Source organism: Diplotaxodon limnothrissa, linkage group LG18 (assembly GCF_057381915.1).
Source record: "Diplotaxodon limnothrissa isolate DT_005_m linkage group LG18, D_limnothrissa_male_GT1.1, whole genome shotgun sequence".
In the NCBI taxonomy this organism is placed as follows: domain Eukaryota; kingdom Metazoa; phylum Chordata; class Actinopteri; order Cichliformes; family Cichlidae; genus Diplotaxodon; species Diplotaxodon limnothrissa.
Genome location: NC_140613.1, coordinates 10,890,269 through 10,914,112, shown reverse-complemented (window position 1 = coordinate 10,914,112; position 23,844 = coordinate 10,890,269). Strand labels below are relative to the sequence as shown.

The window sequence follows — 23,844 nt, the reverse complement described above, 5'->3', positions numbered from 1 at the left end:
TGAATCTTTATTTGCAGATGGTCTGCCCCGTAATGTATTACCTGACTTTTCAAATGTGCATTAGCTTACTTTCAAAAAGACAGAAAACCATGATTTTCTGCAGGCTAGTCCGCTCTGAGCCGGCCCCGCCCGCCCTTGCTGAACAGCGGTGGACTGGCAGTGTAGATGTATTTTCATAATTTGGCTTAATTGTGCCTGGTGTGCCATCAGAATGGAAATCTCCCCAGTGAGAGATGATAAATATTTCATGAGGGTAATCTGAGCGGAGCAGTTTTGATGTGTAGACGATGAGCTGGCTTTATTTTTCCCCGCGACGAGCTGATTGAGTCCTTCAGATGAGGGAGACAGACAGCCGCCGCGGTTGCTCCGCCCAGCAGAGCGGCACATGGGGAGAGGTTTGAGTGTGACACCCGCTGCATCTGCCCTAATGGCACTCGCTGTTTGACACAACTCCCCGGGATCCACCATCCTCCCTGTGTTTCCTGCCTAATAACACTGGGAATCTATCTCTTTCTGTGTCTGTTGCCAGCGCTCACTTCCTCCGGTTTTGTAGAGCTGAAAGAGAAAGAATGTATTCTTTAGCCTGGTTATCATTTGGAGTGTTCACACATGACACAATGTTTCATCCCCCCCTCTCTGTCCTGTTTTCTCTCCTTTCAGAGCTTTTTTGAAGGACAGTCTGCGCCATGGGATTCTGCCAAGAAGGATGAGAACCGCATGAAGAACCGATATGGGAATATTATTGCATGTGTGTACAAAGCACCTCCTCAACGCTCATGAATTTTTGTTCTCATTCTTCTGCCTGATTTATTGGCCAGGCTTGTGACTGGATGACTATAAGCTGCTCAAACCGAGTTTTATTATCAGCCAACGAGAGCAGCCTTGACCTTTCCAATCTACTTTTATATTCATCTTCCTTTACTGTCTTTACTGTTATGAGATATAAGCCTATGCAGGATATGGCACACAAAGCTTATACCGTGTTTGGAAAAAGAAATGTTGATTTTGCAATTAATCGCTATAAGAGTTCAGTTTAACCCTCTTTAATAACTGATGCCATGGAAAAACTTTGAAGATCTACTTCTTCTGACTCACATCAGTTAAAGGGCATTGCACAACTTTGGAACAAAAATGACGTCAGCTATCCACAGTTACGAAAATGTCATTTGAAATCAAAAGTTAAGGCTCTGTGGTTCTCTTGCCATCAATTGTTCCCCACATTTAAAAAGATTATTATGCTGCACGTGTATTATTTTGTTGCTACTAAATTTTACTAAAGTAGCAAGTTTTAAGGTCAGTGACTTAAGAAAAAATGGTTTAGACTATGATTTTGTGATTTTTACCTGATGATAGGGTGGTGGCGGTTTTAATGAAGACTGTCACGTAAACGCTGTCTATGAGACATGTTGCATTTTTACAGCACCAATTTCATTTTTGCCTCTGTATGATGCCAGTCTAACCATGCTTTTATTGCTCTATCACCCCCTCTCCTCCTCTTATAATTTCTCTCTATTCCTTTTTACTGTCTGTCTCTCTGTCCCTCTCCCCCTTTTCTTCTCCCGATGCCCTCGTTAATATGATTAATTCAACACTGGTTTCTTCCTCTCTGCCTCTCTTCCAGATGATCACTCCCGTGTCAGGCTGCAGGCCCTGGAGGGGGAACAGAGCTCCGATTACATTAATGCAAATTACGTTGATGTAAGTACACACACCAGCCAGCGCCACCAACGCAAAGGTCAGTCCGCTTCCTCTTGGGGGGGGGAGAGGGCGCGCTGGTGCCGCCGTCACAGGGGGCCTGAGGGACAGTGCAGCCCAGCCGCCTGTCCATCACAGCTACAAGCACACACACAAACACACTGCCTTTATTTGACTTTAGAGGGCTGCTGTATCACTCTGTTCATTGGATATATTAAGAGAAATGAAGATCAGAGGCTGACAGCACTGGGAGAGAGAAAAGGCAAACCCAGGGGAAACTGAGGTTATAGTTTTGGACTTTGCTTTGAACAACATTATAGTTGAGAACCAAAAAAAAGAGAGAGGGAGTGAGGTTTCACAGATGATTACTTAGTAAAGTTATAGTGAATAAAGCTGAAATAATACACAGAATTTCAAATAGAAACAAAGCACATATACAGACAAAAAAAGTTAAAGTTGTTAGCAAAGCTTCGAAAACTGTTCTGTTGCTTTTGTAACACTGGAAACAATGTTCAAGATTAACAATCAAACGGGTTGCTGTATGTAACTCAATTTACTACAATAAATAATTCGTGTGAGTTTTTCTGACCCGCACAGCCCACAAACCAGGCGGATCTGATAGCTCATTATTTATTTGCTGTGGCAGAATGTGCCTGGCCTGGTTCCCACAGAAACATATTTTTTGCCTGGCCTTGCCTTTGTAGGTCCACTCACAACCATTTATCTGCTATGAGGTGGGTTTGATGCAGTGACTTGCATATCTGCCTGGGTCTGGTTGATGCTGGGTGTAGGCTTGGTCTCGACTTGTTGATAACACCCTCTGTAAACTAAACTGAGAGGTTCCAGCATAGCATTAGCTGCAACAGATCAGCTGATGACCCTCTCTATATGTGGTAGATCGTCTCTAGGCTGCACTAGTTACGTTGCTTTCACCTACAGTCACACAAGGGAAAATGGTGATTGAAAACCATGGTTTGACCAAAATTATTGCAATCATGTGCAGCTGTGTGCCTTGCGATGGAAATTAGTTACCTCAACTATTTGCAATCAGTCCCAGACAGCAAAAAAGAAAGAAGAAAAAAAAAAAACCTTTACCAATCACCAAGTTTTCTTGTGCATGGAGTTTGCCACCCTGTTTTTTCCTCTAGTGCGAATGGGGCCTTAGCCTGCCTGCAACTGTTTCATATCTACAAGCTACTTTGCAACCTGCCTGCACCCTAGATCTGAGTTAATATTATGCCTGCACTCTTCTGAAAAGAGGGATTTTGCTGCTGTTCTCTTTGCATCCGGCTGAAAGTGCAGTAGGTCCCAAATGAGAGCTATAATGTAAAATATAATTCAAATAACATTCGTCTTTTGAGTCTAGTGAGCCTTACTGAAATGTCGTTTCTGATATTAAAGTTTGATGATTTATATGTCTACCTATCCACTAGGGGTGCAACGATATTCGTATCGATATTGAACCGTTCATACAGTGCTTTCGGTTCGGTACGCATATGTATCGAACAATACAACATTTGTAATTTTATCAATTTTCCTTCTGACGATGCTGTCTGTGTTGAGCGCTCAGTGAATCTGTGTTCGACTACTCCGCCTAGGCTGCACTGTCCAGCGCAGATCCACTGAGCGCTCAACACAGACAGCATAGTCAGAAGGAAGAGCGCAGGGCACCTCCCCCACCCTCATTCAGATCTGGAGTTTGGAATTATTTTGGTTTTCATGTGACTATGACCCTGAAGGTAAGCGAGTCATGGACTAAAGTAAAACAGTATGTTGGATGTGCCATGCAATGCTCAATTACATTGGTGTGAACTAGTGTGCTAGCGCAGTTAGCTCGTTAACGTGTTGGCCGTCTAGCCCCATGCATGGAGCAATCGGCGGTAGCTCGTTAATGGAGATTTGCCGTGTTGTGGCGTTAAGGTCATTTCAACGAGATTAACCTGAAAGCACTAGTGGGAACACAACGAATATGACTGCACATTTATGCCGACATCATCCTAGTGCAAAGACAAGTGGAAGCAGACAAAAAAAGCAAGCATGCTACTAACTTTAGCCGAGTCATTTAGACAGCTGTTAGCACATGATTCTCCTTATGCTGCTGAGAATATAGCCCAGAAGAAGCGGATAGTATAGCTTTTATTTTGGAAAGAGCCATCTCTCTGTAATAAACTCTCTTTTCCAAAGATGAGTGATTCCTCAATCAGATACAGGGCTTGCAATATCGCTAGCCCGACGTCCCGGGGCTAGCGATTTTTTCAGTCGGGCTACCAAAATCTATCTCTTCCCTGCCCGTCGGGCTATTGTAGGAAAAATATATGTCAATGCTTTTGCATTCTTTCAGAAATGTAGCTGGGTAATTATGTCATTGGCATCGGTGAGCCACTGTCAATATGTGACATATTGAAGTCGCGTTTGAATTTGCGCTTGTTTTTTTGCTTTCACTTTGCAATCGTGCGAACTGTGTATAGAGAGCGACAGCACTGATCTGTGAGTGATGATAATTTGTGCACCAATTCCTCTGACATCGTCTTATTAATCGTTAGCTTACTATGCAAACATGACAAGTGAAATCTCCCGCAGCTTAAACATGTGAGAGGTTGATCGCGCAGAGAATCGCTGAGCTTATGTGAGTGCGTGTGTAAAAGCAGCAGGATTTATATTTGACTACGATGACCTGGATGACTGAGAACCTTCACAGACAGATATATATTTTAGTTCTGCTGAGCCAAATAAGACAGGTCAGGGTGAAGAAGTGACAGCCAAAGAAAAGCTTACCACAAAACGGAAAGTTATGACAAATCAGACTATAAGGCAAAAAGAAAGTGCAGCTTTATGGTTTCATGGACAAAAGAATTTCTGTGGCTGCGATATGACGAGCTAAATAACCAGGGCTGCACATAAGTGGTCCGCAGGTGCGCATTCGCTGTCAAAATAAAAAACACGCACAAGGGTTAGGGTTAAATTTAAAAACTGTACTTTTGAGTTAAAATATATATTTATAATTTTAATAAATGACAAATTAAAAAGGCATGAACATTTTTTTGTATCGAAAAAATATCGAACCGTGACACCAAAGTATCGAACCGAACCGTGAATTTTGTGTATCGTTGCACCCCTACTATCCACGCTTGTCTACTTCATAAGACATTTGTAGCAAGACAGGAAAGTCCCTGTAGTGTTATATTTACTTATTCCAGAGAACAGTCGTTAACATAATTTTAGGACCTGGTGGTTAGGAAATTTAAAATTAGTTAAACTTTTGAAACGACTGCCGTGGTTGTTATTCTAGCGAGGAAAATCTTCACAGATTGTATTTGATCTCTCTGCTTGATATCTGCATAAGGCAGCTGCTGATTTCGTTACTCTTAGATGCTGAAAAACTCTCAAGGACGCCCTAAATTAAAGTAGACACAGCAGTATCTGCAGAGGTTCGGTTACACTTCTTACCTCAGGGAAGTCCTTGCAAAACAGCTTCTACATGCACTGGAATGACTTGGCATGCTGTTACAGTAAGTAAAAGTTATTAAAAAGTGGCGTCAGACATGGCTCAGGTTTTAAACAGTCCTAACTCACTTAGCTCACACAGTATAGAAGCTCCTGATCTGACCTGATTTGCTCTTAATAGCAGTGTTAGTAGCAGGATGTGACCAATCACTGCAGCTCACTGGTCTCCTTAGGCAGATGCTTCCACTCCATGTGTAATGGGCTGGTGATGTACCTGACTCCCTAAGTGGTTTTTCGCTCAGGAGAGAACCCTCCCTCGGTCTCCCATCTTCTCTTCCCCCACCCCTCTAATGTGGTAATTTGTAATCTCTTGTTACGCCTTCAAACATAAATTCATAATGCAAGGTGTGCCACAGCAAATGCAGGGGGCTTAAATTATTTACCTTTCCCACCATTCAGTTTATGGCCCATTATGCTGCAAAAAGTGGCGCTGCGGAGAAGACGCTCGCAATAGAGAGGGTCCCATTATAAGATAAGAATATACGCATATTAAAGAGAGCCCTGATTGAAACGGATTTCCATCGCTCTGCCAGCTTCATTGGAAAAGTACTTAGTAGAAATGCAGGCAGATGGGTAATGATGTTTTTGCTCTTCAGAAAGCTTTTTAACCCATCTAAAAGCTTGTCCTGCCTAATAAACTCTTATGTGTAGAACATTTCCCACAGTGTTTGTTATTGTACTCTATAACACTGCCGATTATTCCGAGCCATTCTGGTATGTTTCCTTTCTCTCCAGCTGATTGAGTATTTTCATAAACCTTTGGAAGGCAGAGGAAACGTAGTGTAATAGCCTGTTTGCTGTAGAGTCATGTGTGTACATATGGGTTTTTGCTGGGTCTCTTAACTGGATATTGGGGTGATGCAGTGGTTCGGTGAATTTGCAGGCTTGTGCAGAAATCACTGTTGTTCACAAAGCTCCTCTCTCCTAAAATGTGTTCATGTTCACTGACTGCTAATTTTGCTAATTTGCCTCGGCAGAAAACATCATCTGATTCACATTACGATTTTATCAGTGTAACCACAAAATGATATTTAGCAAAGCTGCAGACTCGTTACTGAAACAGTACCTACTCCCCGTCTGCAAGACTATCACCATCAGCATACAGTAGTTTGATTTTCCAAACTTTTCTGAATCCATAACGACTTGAGCCATAAAACGGGATGAGCTAGCTTTTACAGTATTTAAGCAAGTCAACAGGCTCTAACCCTCATCGAGTGGTCTTGTATCCTAAAGCTAACAGCACATGGGAGAAAAGAAGCAAACTTTAACCTTGTGTCTTAAACATCCAACCACCCATCCTTGCTGGCTTAATCCTGCAAGGGGCTTGGGGGCAAAAATAAGCAGAGGGGACGACTGCTTATGGTAATTTGGTTAAACAATTTTTTTTACTGCGAGGTGCTCACTCTGTATGTTTTGGCACACAGATCTGTACATCTGTGGCCACTTTAAACAGCTCAGAAGTGAAACTTCTTCCCACAGGTTTGGGACCAAGATTTCAACAGTTCAACGCAACATTTCCCTTTTCCTGTAACAGACTCAGCTTCAGGTAAAAGGATCCAGTAAAGAAGGAAGAAGGGAAATTTGGAGAAAAGGGAAAACACATAATCATGAAATAAAAGTCAAAAGATGTTTTATTTGGGGTGCTGGGTGTATTTATAACTTTTTTTTTTTCTAACTTGAAGGTATTCGTGTGAGTCTTCAAAAAAGATTTAAGAATATGATCATAAAAACCTAATAATTATAATAATAATTCAATTTTAAAGGCCTTAGGGATTGCTTGGCATAAGGGGCCTCAGGGCATTTTCTTTGCTTTTTTTCCCCTTTAGCAATATGACTTATTTGTAGAATTTGTAGGATAAGGATGTTACATATTCTAGATTGAGGGGGGGGGGGGTGCTAGGGGGAAAAATGTGAAAATATCACTTACTCTGTTTTCTCCTAAATGTATTTGGCAAAGCAAAAATTTCCAGGTAATAGGGATAGGTATTCCAGATTTGCAAAAGTAGGCTATCTAATGATATTCAAATTGAAAATACCAGTTCATGCCCACAGGCAAAAGCACTTCATGCTGCATATTTTAGACATTCCATTCGCCAGCTTTTCTTACTGGAAAGAATTAATGATCACTGTAATCAGCAATGCAGCAAAACACAGGCGGCACATTTAATTCCTGCTCCTAACTTATGCAGCCCTGGAAAATAAAAGTACTTTTTCCAGTTAATAAGAGCAATATTGACATTTCTACATCTTTACCTTCTCGTGTTAAAGATTTGCTCTTGCGTGCCTGCTATAACATGCTTACAGAAAGCCACGAGCCCATTTATAGTAAGCGTTACTCACCTGACACTCACTGTCAGGGCCCTTCCTTTCTTTCCGTCTCTCCCTCGCTAATCCGACAGAGCATTGGGCCTCCACTTTACTTGACAGAGCATACATGAAAGCACAAACAAATCTCCTCCTCAGTCCAGAGATAAAGAAGTCATTAAAAATGGAGGACAGCTGAATAGCTGGAGGAGCCCTGTGGATGAGTGAGTGAGGAAAATATCCTTTGTGTCTTTTCTCCCTTCATTGGAGGAGCATTAATCACAGTCCAAGTTAAATTGAATATGAGTGAGATAAGCAGAGCAGCAGGGGTGGATGGGAAGTGGTGGTGGTGGTGGGTAGACAATCAAGGGGAGGCTGGGGCGGGGAAGAGCCTTTAAGTCCTAATGTTTTGTTTCCTGCCTCATATCTCTGGAGAGAAGACAAGGAATTGGACAAATAAAACTTGAAGGGATTAGAGTAATCCGTGAGACTAGGGGCCTATTGTGAAGATCAGTGCTGTTAGTTGTATCTTGGGGATTATCAACACTTTGGCTGCTTACTCCAGAGGTGTGCCGTATATAGAGTGTATGATGGAGAGTGTTTTTTGCATCTTGTATCTAGCAGCATCCATCATGAGCTTTCAGTCGTGCATCTTGCAGTTGGATGTTGAAACAAAGAGCTGAAAGGGTGTGCAGTGGCAAACAGCTGGCAGAACTACAATGCAGAGTATTTCTTGAAAGCAAGCACGCAAATCTCTCAAATAATTCCTCTTGCGGCGGAGCGGCGTAGAAGCGAGAGTTCATCTTGGCTGCATAAACGCAGGGCATCTGAAACAAACAAAAACAATGCGTTAACTGGGATTTCTATACAGGTCAAATCTGTTCAGTGATGAATGTGATGGTTCGCATTGTAGGAACAGACTGAGTTTGCATGCAAAGGTCAAAAAAACCAACTAAATGTCAAGAGCAGTGTCTTTTTTTTTTTTTTCTTTTTTTTTTTTAGCCTCTCTGCGCTGGTCTTTCAGAAGTAGATGGAACATAAAGTGATTCTTATATTCTCTCCTTTTTTTTTTCTCTGTTTGCAGGGCTACCACAGGCCAAATCACTACATCGCCACTCAGGGTAAGAATAAAAAACTTTCTAAAAATTGCAAGACTAGATTGGTGTGTGTGGGCGGTGAGAATTTAACGGTGTCTGTTTGTTTGGGCAGATGGATGTGTGCAGGTGTTTACGAATATCTATCTGAACATCCCCGTCGTTGTTTACATACGCTCTTGCAAACTACTCTTTGATGCTCAGTCAGGTGTGTGCTCGGGGAGTCTGGTGCCTCTCGGTGTGCACACGCAAACGCACGTACCTACGCGCCTCTGAGCAAGCGTAGCGGCACGCTTTCTCGCTGTCTGTTTCCATCCCGTCGGTGGTGTGGGAGCCATTAATCAGGCAGTCTGGGAGTAGGCTGAATAAATAAATGGATTAGCTGACATGTACAGGCGCATTTTGTCACTGTGTTAATCTGGCCGGCAGATTCGCAGAGTGAGGAGCACTTACCGTGACCCCAGAGGTTAAGTCTGATTGATGGTTAATTGTTATGAATTTTGCATCGCGAGCCTCACTCCCACACAACAGGGCAGCATGCATGGGGATTTTACATACCACTTAAGAAAAAAAAACAGTGGAAGAGAGGAAAAAAAAAAAGATAAAGGCAGGGTTTTTTTTATTATTTTTGCGAAGAGGCTTTAATGGATTCACAATCTGCTTTGGCGGAGCTGGGAGTTGCATAATTACCTGTTTATTAGTGCATTGCCTCTCTTCCTCAGTGTCTCAATTAAAACAACGCTCTGGTTGCTCTTACTTCAGAAAGAGAGAGCATACTAATCAGGCAGTGGTCGCTCTGTTTGCACATTTGTCTGTATGAATGGCACCTAGTTTGAACTGCCTCGCGCTGACCGCTGAGTCCAGCACTCGAAACTGAGCTGTCAAGTGTCGACTCTCTCCTGTGCGCCTCGAGTTCACCAAAACAAGGCAGTATAACTGGCAAATTCAACTCGATTATTATGACTTCTATAATTGTCCTATAGTCATTAAGAGCATTCCAATTTTCATTAAAAAAATATGCATGAGGAGATCAGCAGTCAAAGAAATGTTGCAAACAAGGCCCTCTCTAAGATGGAAAGCTCGAGAAGCCAAACGTGTTTCCATTCAAGTTAATTAGCCCCAGTTTTCTCATTGAGCTTGCATAATAAGTCCTCATTTTCCATCGACTGTATCGCAAGCATAAGGTTTTTCACTGGGTAGATCCATCCATTACGAAAGCGTGGAGGTGTGTGTGTGTGTGAGAGAGAGAGTGTGGAAACATCTGTATTCTCTGGGAGACCAAGCCCTTTTATAATTCATCATCAGCTCCGGCAGACTGACAGGAAGGAAGCCTCAGTCTGCTGACACTGAAGCAAAGAGCAGCCAGAGATGATAGGAAAGCCAGACACAGACCTGTCTCTCTCAGCCAGACAAACGGCATACTGTAGCACCTGAAAAGAGCACCTGGGCATTGGCACACTTGCTGAAAATGAGGGAGTAGTCTTCCTCTCTCCCCCAGTAAAGTTTTTCAGTGAATGACACTTCCACTCAAGTCCACTGGGACCAGCAGTAGCTCAGGAAAATGAGACCCGCAATACTGCTGGATAAGCTAAAAAATCTTTGTCATAAATTGGTTGTGGAGGTGGTTTGCGGTGTGCTTAATATGGCAGACAGGTGGGATAACGTTGTCCCCGTTCTATAATGCTATAAACTACAATGACACTCATTAGTTTGGGGTTTATTGACGAGTCCCTTTGCTCTGTCAAGGTGACAATGGCAGGTAGAACAGCTGTCACTCCATAAAAGCCTCATCACCCAAGCTCTGCTCCTCATTATGTAGGTCAGTCTCTCATCCAGAGCTTCTTTTTTTCTGCAGCAATACAATAACTGTCTGTCAGTAATTCTCTAACTGCAGCTCACCTACTTAGCAGATTGAATGTGTGCATGCACCTCAGCCCTCCCATATTGACGCCTCGCCTCTGTCCATTATTATGTCCTGCAGATCGCTTTAAATACTGATCTGACATGAGCTTCCTTCTAGTGGAGACTGAATTACACTGACACCGGGGATGCAAACAGCTGCGATAACCCCCTGCATCCTCTTGGTGATGTGGAAAATATTCATGACATGGGAAAGGGTTCAATTTCATCAAGCTTTCCCCCTCCGGTCTTCTCCGCTTTCCCCTCCTTCACAAGCAGCAAATGTCACCAGGAGCCCAAAAGTTTTATTATTTACAGGTTAACATCTCAAAGCCCAGCAGGGGAGGTGTGGGGTTGGGAGATGGGAAGAGAGAGAGAGCAAATCAATGATAAGCGAGTGTACATTATGCCACAGCCTGCCACATGTAATATTAATGGGCAAGAGGGGAACATCACCTGCATGTTTGTCTGTGAGTGTCTGTGTGAACATGTTGATCAGAAATTTTTTGCCGTACCTGGCTTGGGGATTCTACAGCTGTCACACTCTTTGCTTCTGAGGAGGTGCAGGCCTAGTCCCAAAACACAGCATCAGCTGCAGCAGCGTTAGCTCTGACAGCTGGAAGTGAAGCTCCTACTTGTGTTCTGCCTCTGTGAAGTGCCTCTTCCAAACTTCACCAACTAGGCACCACACACTCTGTACTACAAACAGTGCGCTCTGCTTGTATTCTTCAAGTGAGCTCTCAGACTGATTTCTCTGAAAATATTCTGTGGCCTAGTCTTTGAGAATGTAAGCTTTCCCCTCGGTACAGCTAGCTATCAAGATTATTTGTTTGTGTCGAAAGTGATTTTTTTTTTTAATAGTGTTTGTTTGTTTGTTTTCTTGAGACTTTATTTTTTTATCTTAAAGGTACCAGAAATTAATTTTGATTGCCTGAATCTGTATTTTAAAAAGATTGTTCAAATTTGACAGTACTGCCACACTTGCTCTCTTGAACAAAAGCCAAGAGGAGGTTAGCAATGGTTAAGTACAGTGCTGTGCAAGTCTTAAGTTACCACTGATCTCTTTATAGTTTCTTTGGAAGAAGCCAGGCTTTCTCTGTGTTTTGTTTTTTTAGTTTTGTGAGAAATAGTTCTCCAAGCGTTTCTAAAGGTCTTTCAAAGGTTTTCTTTGGGCACTGAATACATTTTTTACTCATTTCAGTCCAGTCCTTGTACCCGACAATTTTCAGAGAAATGTTTTTGTTAAGCATCTTAGCACTGGCCTATGAATAATTCAAGCATAAAAAGGACCTAACTCAGGGGATGAACCACTTCTGTGTCTATGCATAACAAAAAAGTTGGCAAAGAACCAATTTTAAATTGTAACTTTAGGCAATTTTTTACAATTTCCACGTTAAAATGTTCCCATTTCTTTAGTTGACAGGCATAAAATCGTGTTTTTATGGCAAGCCTAAAATACTATCTACTGATTGACCAGCATCTGAAAGTCATGTTCTTAAGAAAAAATCCATCAAAGATCTGGCACAGGATCTGAGAGATGCATCTGCCCCTTCAGTTGATTTATCTGCTGTTGTGAGTCCTCATCATAAATGGTCTTAGTCGAAGGGCAGTTTTGAAAAAGCCATTCTTCAAGAAGAGAAACTATGAGGAATGGCTTAGGTATCCCAAATTACACAATAGCAGCTCTGAAAATCAGTAGCAGCAGAGCTTGTGGAGTGATGGAGGAGGTCAGGTACAAAAAATGAGTGTTTACAGAACAACAATGTGTAAAACACGATGTGGGCTCTGTAATCATTTAGAGCTGTGTTTCAGCCAGTGGTGTTGATGGTCTTGTTAAATTTGGTGGACCTGTGAACACATAAAAGTAACGAGATCTTGATCCAACATGCAGGTTCATTCAGCATCCCAAACATGCACCTATAACTTGGCAGGAAAACATACCATTGAACACCATCAGTCTTTGACCTCCCTTGAACTCAGTGTTATTAACAAAAGGCAAACAAAAGGCCAGCATCCAAAGAAGAGCTTCAAGTGTCTTCCAGAAGCCTGGAGAACTATTGTTGAAGACTACAGAAAAAAGATGTTGAAGAATAAGATACCAAAATATTCACTTTAAAGTTTTTTAGAATTGCTTTATATACAGCATTTCCATGGATATATGCACGTTTCAATACATTGCAGCACATCTTTCCCATTTTCCTAGAAAAATATAAAGAAATGAGAGGGGGGTTCAAGACTTTTCCACAGTACTGAATAGCATATACACTGGAAACAAGAGGAAAATATCTGGTCTCATTCAAATATTCAAAGTTTAGCTGCCACCACTTTAAGAGAACACTAACCAACACACTGAAACTTGGTGTAAAAAGGACGACTTGTTGCCAATGAATTGATTCACCTCACAACTCAAAGCTGATGTTCTTCTCACAAGCCAACTGCATGTGCTATTTCTTATCTGGCACCCGTGTAATCCAGAAAACATGATTCCTATTTAATGTAAATAACTGTCACAAGCATCAACAGCAAACATGAACATTGTGGTTAAGGTAATGAGGGGGTTCTGGTTAAAATTTGCAATGCGCTCACAGTATCATGCTACAGAATAAAGAAAAGAAAAGCCTGAACCTGTCACCCTTAAAATAGAAAACAAACTGTACTGATGGAAGTGATTTCTTTCAGGACGACAGCGTCCTATCAGCATCAGATACAAAATGTAAGTGAATGTTTTTATGCAAATTAAAATACGACATTTTTGCTAGTAGAATTGGCTGTCACCAAATCTAAAGACCATTGAGTGACTTTGCAAAGTAATATTAAACAGTGCTTATGAAACAATTGTGTTCAGTGGCTTCAGTAGAGTTACAGATACTTGGAGAATCAGTCAGTCAAAAGTGCAGCTAAGACATTCAGGCTGCATGCTGTGGCCCAGCACCGCCTATGGCTAAAGAAAAGAGGTGCTTTCTAGACATTTTTTAACTTACTGAAACAGGTTTTTGCGAACTCGATAATATAAAAGCTCCACTTTTACGGCTCATTGACTGCAGTGGCACATGTCAGCTTACAGCAGCAGAAATCTAGGATTTTAAAAGCATGCTATTTTTCAATGGAGATTGGTTAAGAAACCAATGAGTCTAAAATAAATTCTTTCCTCAACATTTGAAGCTGTTCACCCGTTCTGTGTGAAAGTTGTCAAATCAACTGTGTTAGCGATTCCTTTGTTCTTGTATATCTACTTATCAAGAAGCACACTCACTTCCTCATGGGTGTCATCAAGTTACAGTCCAGGAAGCTATCTGTACCCATTCTCCATCTCTGCATTCACAACAAAGCATAAATTGGTTGGCTTAAGCTTGGCAGGAGCCTCCCATTGGATGGTTTATCATATAATGCCAAGTAGTATTGTGTTACTGAAGTCCTACACACCAGCTGTCCTGCTTCTCATTCTTCCTCTCCCAAACTTCTCAGCAATGTGCATCTTTCCTCAGGGACAAGTGTGGGAGGTAGCGGAGTGGGTGGCTCAATCAGGTTGGGTAGTTATCGTAGAGACGGAAACCGAAGTCCTACAGTTAAATCGAGATATACCACCACATGCAAAGCACAGGAAGTAGGGGAATACAGATGGAAGTTATGGAGTAGCCTTGTTCCAACTCTCTAGCTGTCTAGTTGATAGATCCTATTTGTATTTTTACTGTAAAAGCACAAACAGGATGGAAATGTGTTTGCAGAAATGATGGTTGGTTTTGAATCATTTTTTGTTTTTGTTTTTCATTTCTTTAAAAAGTCTTTAATTTAATTTATCTGCTTTTAGAAATAGATGTTTTTAAACTCTGTCAAACAGTATTGCACAATTAAATGTATGACAGTGAGGATGTGTTTAGGCACCCCACTAAGCAGATCAAACATGGCTTGATCAATCAAGTGAATAAAATGGTGATGACACTTTGTTGATGTCCTGAGGGAAATTAGGTTGTTGCAGAAGGCGTAAGTCAATAAGAAGCACAAACAGCACAATGATAGGATCCAGGAACTGCTGCAGCTCCTCATACTAAGGCAAAACAAATTAGTAACAATACAATAGAAATATTCAAATGTGTTTTTATACTAGATTCTATTTTAGCCCGTAATGATTTCATAATCGCTGTAGTTCTTCATTAAGGTTTCCCAAATTGTTGTTAATTTCTTTTAATTGTGTAGTTAGCAGAGGTGGGACCAAGTCATTGTTTTGCAAGTCTCAAGTCTTTATCCTCAAGTCTCAAGTCAAGTCTCAAGTAATGTCAGGCAAGTCAGAGTCGAGTCTCAAGTCACTGGTGTAAAAGTCCGAGTCAAGTCTCAAGTCTGAAACTTTGAATTTCAAGTCCTTTCGAGTCTTTAAAAAAAGAAAGAAAAAAAAAAGCATGTTGCAGTTATGCTAAATGTAAATATTAGACCATGTAATTTTAAAATCTGTGTTTTTCTCAACACATGACAAAATAGTGAACTTAGAAAATATACACAAATTGTAAAATTGCACCTCTTTAAAATGCAGCTCAATTAAACCTAGCTCCAAGAATAATTTTCACCGACGGTTCTGAGATAAGCTGCATGTTATTCTTGGATGCGGTTGTAGGACCAGCTTTAAAATCGCATGACAAAAATATCATACATATTAAAAAAAACTGCATCACCAACGTAGCCTGGACAACATTTGCTAGTTAGATGAAGTCAGCTATCTCATCGTAGCATATTTATATGCATATTTATAATCATACGGTTCTTGGAGTGAGTGCATACACTCATGAAGTTTAGTAACTTCAGGTCACTGCAACAAGCCCAGGTACAGTTTACCGCCGGATGGGTGCAGGACCTTGAAATGCACCGTGTAGAACGAAAGACCATCGTACATATCATAAGTTTACCAGTCTCACAAATTGTCGTCATAAATACACATTCCTTAACCGTTTATTAATAGGACCTTTGAGCTCAACGGTAATTAATTAGTAGTGGAAATAATTTCTGGTAGCATCACAGAAATGTAGCAGTGACAATAATATTGTATGCTGTAATCGTACTGGGCAATTAGTGATACAAAAAACCTGTTTTATCCTGTGAATAAAAGTATATGTTTTTGTCAATGTACCATAATAACAGAAGCGAAACGCAATATTGTGTCAGGACAATTCACTATTTATGCACAATAAATAAAGGAGCATAGCGCGACAATTTCTGTTCAGCGCCAGACTTGCTTGTAACCTATATCACCAATTATGTTAAGAAAAATGACGCATTAACTACAACAGCAGACTGACCTTTGTGTAAATGCTTGGAGCAGACTAACCTGTGAGCTGGAGTGTTCTGGGACGTTATATTTGGTCTTAGAATGGCTGCAATCCAGGACACCCGTCGCCTCTTTGTTACTTCGGAAACATGGCTCGAACAATTTCTCTTCAACGACGTAATCCGATAACAACCGATCTCTTTACCCGTCGGCTTCCCGTGGCTGTCATGCGACCGGCTATTGCAGTTAATAATACAACAGCTTCTTGACATTTTTGTGTTTCTTTTTATCGCTGTATAACTGATTTTAATTGAAAGCCTAGTACCGCTTGCCACGAGTTCCCAGAATCCTTTGCGGTTCTACCCGTGAATGACGTCACATTTTCAATCTCTATATAATATGCATGTTAAATTTTATATTTGGGGTAAAATATCAAGTCTTTTCAAGTAAACCGGTTCAAGTCCCAAGTCATTGGTGTAAAAGTCCAAGTCAAGTCACAAGTCTTAGAACATTTTTTCAAGTCTAAAGTCATAAAATTAATGACTCGAGTCTGACTCGAGTCCAAGTCATGTGACTCGAGTCCACACCTCTGGTAGTTAGTGGTTTTATGATCATGGCACTCAAGCCAGATACGAAAGCCCGTATAGCTATGCAGTAGGGAGAACAACTCTCTTCATGCCCACCTTTGTTGTTGTTACTGCTTTTTATATAGATCTTTCCCTGGGTGTCCTAGTGATCTAGTGCTTACAGCTGCAGGAGGCATAAATCCAAAAAGTGAGATTTTTTTTAAATAGGAAAACCTTTTCCTGCTACTATCCTCTCCCTTCAAGGCCATGCACATGTTCTTTATACACACTAAAAATAATGCTTTTGGCTGCATAGGGGATCTGAACCCTACTTTCCCAGGTGAAAGTCATCTGCATAACCCACAACACAAATTTCCCCAATGACTTTTTCGTTTTTTCTACTTTGTACTGCTCACCTTATCTGGTGTACAAGTCCTCTGCTTAACCAAAGTGTTGTGTCATGGACTAGACTCTTTAATTTACTACTAAAGTGAAAGGAGGTGTAATGTGCTTCCAGAGTAACCAACAATATCTACAATATGCTAAAACTTTTATGTGTTCCTTAAGATACCTTTAGGGTACATCACAGGTCAAAGTATCCTTGTTTCCTAACTGGATAACAGTTGTTCAAATTTGTATGAAATTAAGTGTATCCTTATGCTTCCATAGGAATTGAGAATGTAAGTAGCAGCCAGGTGCTGCTAATCAAATGCACTTCATGAATTCTCTCTAGAGCAACATGGCTAATGTTTATCAAGTTACGGCTGAAGAAGTTGTGGAAAAACTTCCTCTAAACAGATGAAACCAAAATGTGATGTTTGGTCATAATGCACCACACCATGTTTGGAGAAACTCAAATACAGCATATTGGCATAAATGCCCCATACCCATCATCAAGCACGGTGGTGGAGGGGTGATGATTTGGGTTTGTTTTGCAGCCACAGGGTCCTAGGCACCCGGAAGTCACTGAGTCAACCATGAACTGTTCTGTTTAGTAAAATATTCTATAGTCAAATGTGAGGCCATCTGTCTGAGAGTTTTGGGAACAGGACAATGATGCCAAGTATCACAGCAAATCTACAACAGAATCAAGGTGTTGCAATTGTCCAGCCAAAGTCCAAATGTTGTAAGAGAGCTGTGCATAAACAAATGACCTCAAACCTCAGTGAACTGAAGCAATGTTGTGAAAATTCCTCCATAATGATGTGAGAGACTTACAAAGCCATACAGATTTACTATTTTACTAATTGCTGATAAAGGTTGTTCTACAAGATGCTGAGTCGCGGTGCGTACTTTGTGCATTCCTGAGGAAAACTTTCTCTCTTTTTTTCCTTTTCTTTCTTTTTCATGACTTGAGTTTTTACAGGTTTCAGTGGCCTAATGTTTATTAAATTTACCTGCCACATAAATGACAACGAAGAAAACGCCAGCAGCTTGTGTATCTGCCATGTTTTGTCTTAGCTTGTGCCTGTGTGTGTCTGCATAATTTGTTATGTCTCCAGGTAATTCGGGCCAACTCGGGAGAATGCACAGTTGTAGAGATTTGCATTCACTAATTAATTTGTCAGAAGTAATTTTTTTCTACTTGGTGCTTGATTAAAACTAATATTAATAATTTTAATTAACCAGAATAATAATTAAATTCAGCCCACAATTATTGCTCAGTGAAGTTTTAAATATTGGAGGCATTGACTGGCTCTCTGCTCATTTATTTTGATGTTCACCAGACACATTTGGGTCCGGTTCGGTGGAAAGGTTGGTGTTGAACAGATGAGATGTAGTGGTAATTACTTTGAGCTTTGCCATACACACGCATGTGCGGACGCACGGAGAACAGCAGCCGTTGGGCTCATATTTAAATTTGTGATTCGTTTTCCTTTCTCGTTTTCATCCGTGTTTAAGCTGTGTGTTGTAGAGTAAGCACTATGTGATGAATCTGATGTAGAAGCACCATGAATAAATTATACCTGACACGTCTTTCAGCGCTAGATCCGTGAAGTGAAAATGCCCTGTAAACTCTCTTGTTCCAATATGTCAGTAATACCACCAAATTTATGTTTGGAAGTTAATCTGAGGAAGAAGCTGACATTACTGATGAGAAAACATTACCCACAGTATGCACGTCAGCAGTAAAGCGCATTACCAAATTTAGTGATAGATGGTCCATTGTGGCAAACAAATTCTTCCACTAATAAATATGAAAATAAACTTGGAGACATGGAAACTTAGGTAATTGTTTTAAGGTACACAAATTTACAATCTGCCGCTTGCCTGTTAGAATGCATATTAGAGTTCAATGGTCCCCTGTTAGTCATTAGTAAACACTTACAAATGCTTTATTCTGCACTACCATATTCTACAACTACTGGACTATTATCTAAGCGTTTACCCTAGTGACCCTCTTGCATACTAATCATTGATAGTTACAAAGTTTTGTGCCTGTAAGGTGGTAATGCTACGAGTCCTTTCTCTGAAATGTCCGTTCTTATATAACAAAATGGCAAACTGCAAGTGTTAATATTATCCAAATAACCCTAAAATAACTCTGAATATATCTTGCAGTCTAAAGTGAGGCTCGCTCATAAATAATTCTGTAGCCTAAGACTTATTCTGCAGTAATTAGGAGGGGGAAACTCTTAGGTAATGGCCTCGTGGTTTAGGAATATGGCCATGCAAAATAAAAGTAGTAAGTGCACTTTATCGACTAATATGAGCCAACATACCACTAATAATAGCAATAATATGCAACTGATTATTGCTCATATATGAACCACTGAAGGTTATACATTAACGTGTTTTTGGATGAACCAGATTAACCAGATGTGTTTACAAGATGCCAAACTTGTAGTTTTTTAAAGGGTACTATTAATGTGTAACATGCGTTGAAGCCCACAGAGATTTGTTAGTAGTTAAGGGAAAGAGCTAGACTGCAATAAAACCTGACTGAAGCCTCAACACCCCAATACTTGTGTGAAGCTATTGTAAGATATTTAAGGTAGGTTTGGGGGGGAAAAAATATTTGTAAAATGTAATTTCCTCTCTATGTCTCTCCTAGGCCCCATGCAGGAGACGGTATTTGATTTCTGGAGGATGGTCTGGCAGGAGAACACTGCAGCTATCGTCATGGTGACCAACCTGGTGGAAGTGGGCAGGGTGAGTATTTATGACACGTTCACTTGAACTGCACATCTCAAATAAGATTACCTTGCCCCCAGTCGACTAACAGCCTGATTGTATTTCAAGGCAAACTGAGACACCTTTTGTTATTATCTTTGAACATCAGTCCCCAGATGTTTGTGTGCACGCACGCGCTGACTTAGTGAGGCATGGGACTCGTGTGCCGCCAGCTCTTTTTTTCATCTATCTGATCAGTGAGAAGTGAGAAGAAACTGATTGATGGCCTTCATTACCAGAGAGGCATCCAGGCGTCTGACTACTGTTTCATCTCAGTGGCTCTATAACAGGAGATTAGACTCCGCTGAAGCCGCCAGCTCCTTCCAAGCTCCTCCGAGCAGAAACATCTCTTAATGCTGTCCTCACTGGACAAAAGGGGACTGTTATTGAGTAGTGAGGACAGTTCATAATGTTCAAACTAATGGTAAAGCCTTGACTTTTCTTGTTCACTACAGCATTGTGGCCTGCCTCGGGGGGGGAAAAAACCCAGAGCCCTGCTTCAGTCCTAATTTGTTCCACTTAACTCGCACTTTAGTTCCTCCTGGTTAGGTTATAATCAAGAGAAAATGAAGGTCTTAACATACAGTGTAATGCTTTGACTGCCACGGGATTTTTCTCTAAGAATTTTAAATACACTGAAAGCCCTTTTAAAAAGAGGCGCACCTTGATTTTGCTGATGTGCATTTTTGGTGGGGCTTAAATGTAGCAGAGCTGATAATGATTCATAGCCCCATCTCTAGGTACCTCATTAGGCCTTTCCTCTAGAGTAGCGGAGTCCAGCCCACCCCACCCCGCACCTTCTCCACACCTGCTTAGTACTCGGCGGGCCCCGGCCCTCAAACCGTCTGTTATATGATCCTTGTCCAATGGCGGGCGGTAGGCACAGTTGGTCACAGTGACGGTAGCTCCACAGAGGGCCCTATAAAATCACTCCACCGTATCACAGTGGGCCATCTGCTCTGCACAGTCACTGATGAACTCTGGGAAATCCTGGCACACACACACACACACAGAAGCACACGCAGCCTCTCTCCCGCTGGTTTCAGACAGGGGGGCGGTGCTCGGCACACTTTAATGTACGAGAGATTTGGTTTGGAAGTCAGCGTGCTGATGTGTGTGATGAGGTGATGCTCCATGTGCTTCTTTTCTATACACTCTATCCATATGAGTGAAGACGTGTAAGACCTGTGCACGCTCGTCACGTGCTCATAAGTGTGCCCGCACAAAAGAACATCTGTGTCTATGCTGGCATATTTTAGCCCAAAGGCTAATTCCCCCCCAAACTAGGCGCCTGATAGTGATCTAATAAGGTAATGGCTTTTGCCTAACTCAATCTGGCTGGAAGCGGACGGTGGATTTGTGATTGTCATCAGGGATTAGTCATCAGGGGTGTCAGAGAGAGGGACCTCCAAGTCCCCCTCTGTCTGTGTCATTCCACAAACCAAAATCTCATTTCATTCGTAATCAGCGCATAGACGCCAGGAATGAAAATTGAATCTACTTGTGGCTGATGTCGCATTTATACCTCATCAAAAATGATCATTCTCTGATATACCTCCGTGATCTCAATCTCTATTACCAGCCTTACTTCCCTCTGTATCAACAGTTTAATTGGGAGGGGGGGGGGGTAATTTTGCGCTCTTATGATACCTAATACAAGTAATATTTCCAGTGGGGTGTTTTAGATTTCTGTTGGGAAATCTGTTTTAAACAGCTCAGGGTTTATTATTTCATATCAATATTGGATTGTCATTATATTTCCCTCATTTAATTGTTGTACACATTTTTTTTTTTTTTATGTTTTATCCTATTTCACCACACTGGTAGTCAATTTTTTAAGGTGGAGAAATCACATACCCCCATTGCACCTACACTGTTCTGTTCCAGGTTTTTGCACAGTCCACCTTTAGACTCATTTTCACATTATCGACATGAGAATGAAAAAGCAATAACGTGCGAATGAACTCTCCCATCGATACATAAGATTCCCATTTACAGCAGATCCTTGACCGGGGGCCGAAACTAATATGAAGCAAATCTCATTTTGATTTGAAAGAAATGCTTCAAACGCTGAAATATCAGGTGGCAAATGGGGGCTAATGTTATGTGACAATTATCTTTATTGGAAAAAATGATGGCCTGGCAACTTGCAGAAATTCTAATATGAATGTGTGCAGTGAAGCATTGTGAATATAAATTCATTGCAGTTAGCATACAGCTTGTGAAGATGTTGTGTCAAACACTTGGTTTTGTCACTCTCAGGTGAAGTGCTGTAAGTACTGGCCTGATGATACGGAGATCTACAGAGACATCAAGGTGACACTGATAGAGACTGAGCTGCTGTCAGAGTATGTCATCAGGACCTTTGCTGTAGAGAAGGTACACTTTAACCTTTTAAACACTTTTTTCCAGTTATAAATACAGTCATAACTTTTCAGATGTAGCTTTCCTACCTGAATAGCTGGAGAAGGACATATATATAAGGCTTCTCTAGCACTTTATGACAATGTTTATTAAATAGATGGATGGATGTTTAACATATATTAATATGCAACCTAACCTAATATAACCTAATAGAATCATTTCTACCTCTCGATTTTTCTCTTTAACTATTGTTTATACCATATAAAAACTCCTAATTGTTACATTCTACTGTGACATTTTATAAAATCTTCAGGCAATATCCATTCAAAGAATAAACACAAATACTAATATAACATAGAGGAATATACTGTTCTTTATGGTACATGCAAAGTGCCCAGATAACTAATGCAGTGCATATTGTATAATATCAGCATGACAGATAGCTGCTACAGTAGGTGAAGACACATGGCTACACTGGCCTTAAACATCCTGTTCATCGCTAGATTAAACTTTGTACAAACCTTTCTTGGATCTTGATGAAGAGTGTGTTGATATTCAATTCAACCCGTATTTACTTTGGAAAGACTTCACACATCCATGTTCTTCTCACTACATTCTCTTTTGCTTTGTGTGCTTAAACTGTGTTCCTCAGAGAGGAGCTCATGAGATCCGGGAAATCCGACAGTTTCACTTCACTGGCTGGCCGGACCACGGTGTGCCATATCACGCCACCGGCCTTCTGGGGTTTATTAGAAGAGTCAAGTCCAAGACCCTGACCAATGCCGGACCCATGGTGGTTCACTGCAGGTTGGTGTGCACTCAGACGAAGAACTCTTCTTGATACTTGTGTTTTAGCTCTAACCCATGTGTACCTATTTTTGTGATTTGCGTATTTTTATACAATAGTCATTAGACTAATAGCGGCTCAATGCAGAAGTTACATATGTATAGCTAAGTACTGCCTTGTGGCTGGTATGTTACTTACGTTTTCATTCAGTCTTTTAATCCAAGAACTAGTCCCCAAAACTGGGTATTAGTAACTGGGACAGTATCCATGGAAAGATGTTGTGGTGTTAAGGTTTTTAAATATCATTTGCCATTTTTGGTGTTTATAGTACTGTGTACACAACAAGCAAATTTTGATTCACCTCTACTGTACTGTATATTGGGCTTAATGTACACTACAGTGTAGGTCACAATTATGGGATCGTAATAACTGCTAAAACATAAATCGTAATGTAACATTACATAAATGAGTGGTTTCCAACAATCCTTGTCAGGTGAGCTCACAAACCCCTTCTGTTTACCATTTATCATATTTACAAGCTTGGATAGCAAGTTAGCAAGCTAACAATTCCCATTATTTTTCCATCCTTCACAAACAGATATACATTTATCATTATGAAATTACCTTTTTATCCATTATGTTCAGCCAGTAATCATTTATTCATTTTGTTAGCAACTGTTAATCCATAATTTTAGCTTATGTTCAACTGGTGGCCCCATTTTTACAATAACCTTCATTGTTTTAATTCGTTTTAGCTAGCATTTTAAACTAGTTACATTTAGCTAATAGTGAAACAGTGTTTCAACTAGGTATATTTTAGAAGTTTCAGTGATTTGTTCACATTGTTAGCCAACAGTTTTTGCTGTTACTATTCCATACGTAGCTATTTAGTTTGTTTTTTATCTGTTTTTAGTAATTTAGGCATCCCTATTAGCTACATGCCACCTAAACCTAATGTTAGCTTTGCTGCTTCAACTTGTTCAGGTCCACTTAATTCTTTAATTAAATTGTAATTTAATTTTTTTTAATTTAGTTGAGCTGGTCTCCCTGTGGTGCTTGGTAATCACTGCATTAAATAGCCAATTTGAAACATAAGTGACCTCTGGGCACTCTTAATGTTGGCAACAGATCAAGTAAAGCTGTTGATGTGAAACCCTAGTGTGCTCAACTTTTTATTGTTAGGGAAATCATTTAATCTTATTC

General features: G+C 40.7%; 1 protein-coding gene across 2 annotated transcripts in view; it reads left to right on the top strand.

Annotated features, from left to right (window-relative positions):
• Positions 1 to 23,844, top strand: part of LOC146613138 (receptor-type tyrosine-protein phosphatase mu) — a 164,447-nt gene that overhangs the window by 131,102 nt on the left and 9,501 nt on the right. For both annotated transcript variants that reach the window (XM_085378523.1, XM_085378522.1), the window contains 6 exons: positions 661 to 748; positions 1,622 to 1,698; positions 8,588 to 8,624; positions 19,372 to 19,469; positions 21,753 to 21,869; positions 22,507 to 22,661. In XM_085378523.1, coding sequence (XP_085234649.1) covers positions 661 to 748; positions 1,622 to 1,698; positions 8,588 to 8,624; positions 19,372 to 19,469; positions 21,753 to 21,869; positions 22,507 to 22,661 — 572 coding nt within the window. The remainder of the gene's footprint in view (positions 1 to 660; positions 749 to 1,621; positions 1,699 to 8,587; positions 8,625 to 19,371; positions 19,470 to 21,752; positions 21,870 to 22,506; positions 22,662 to 23,844) is intronic.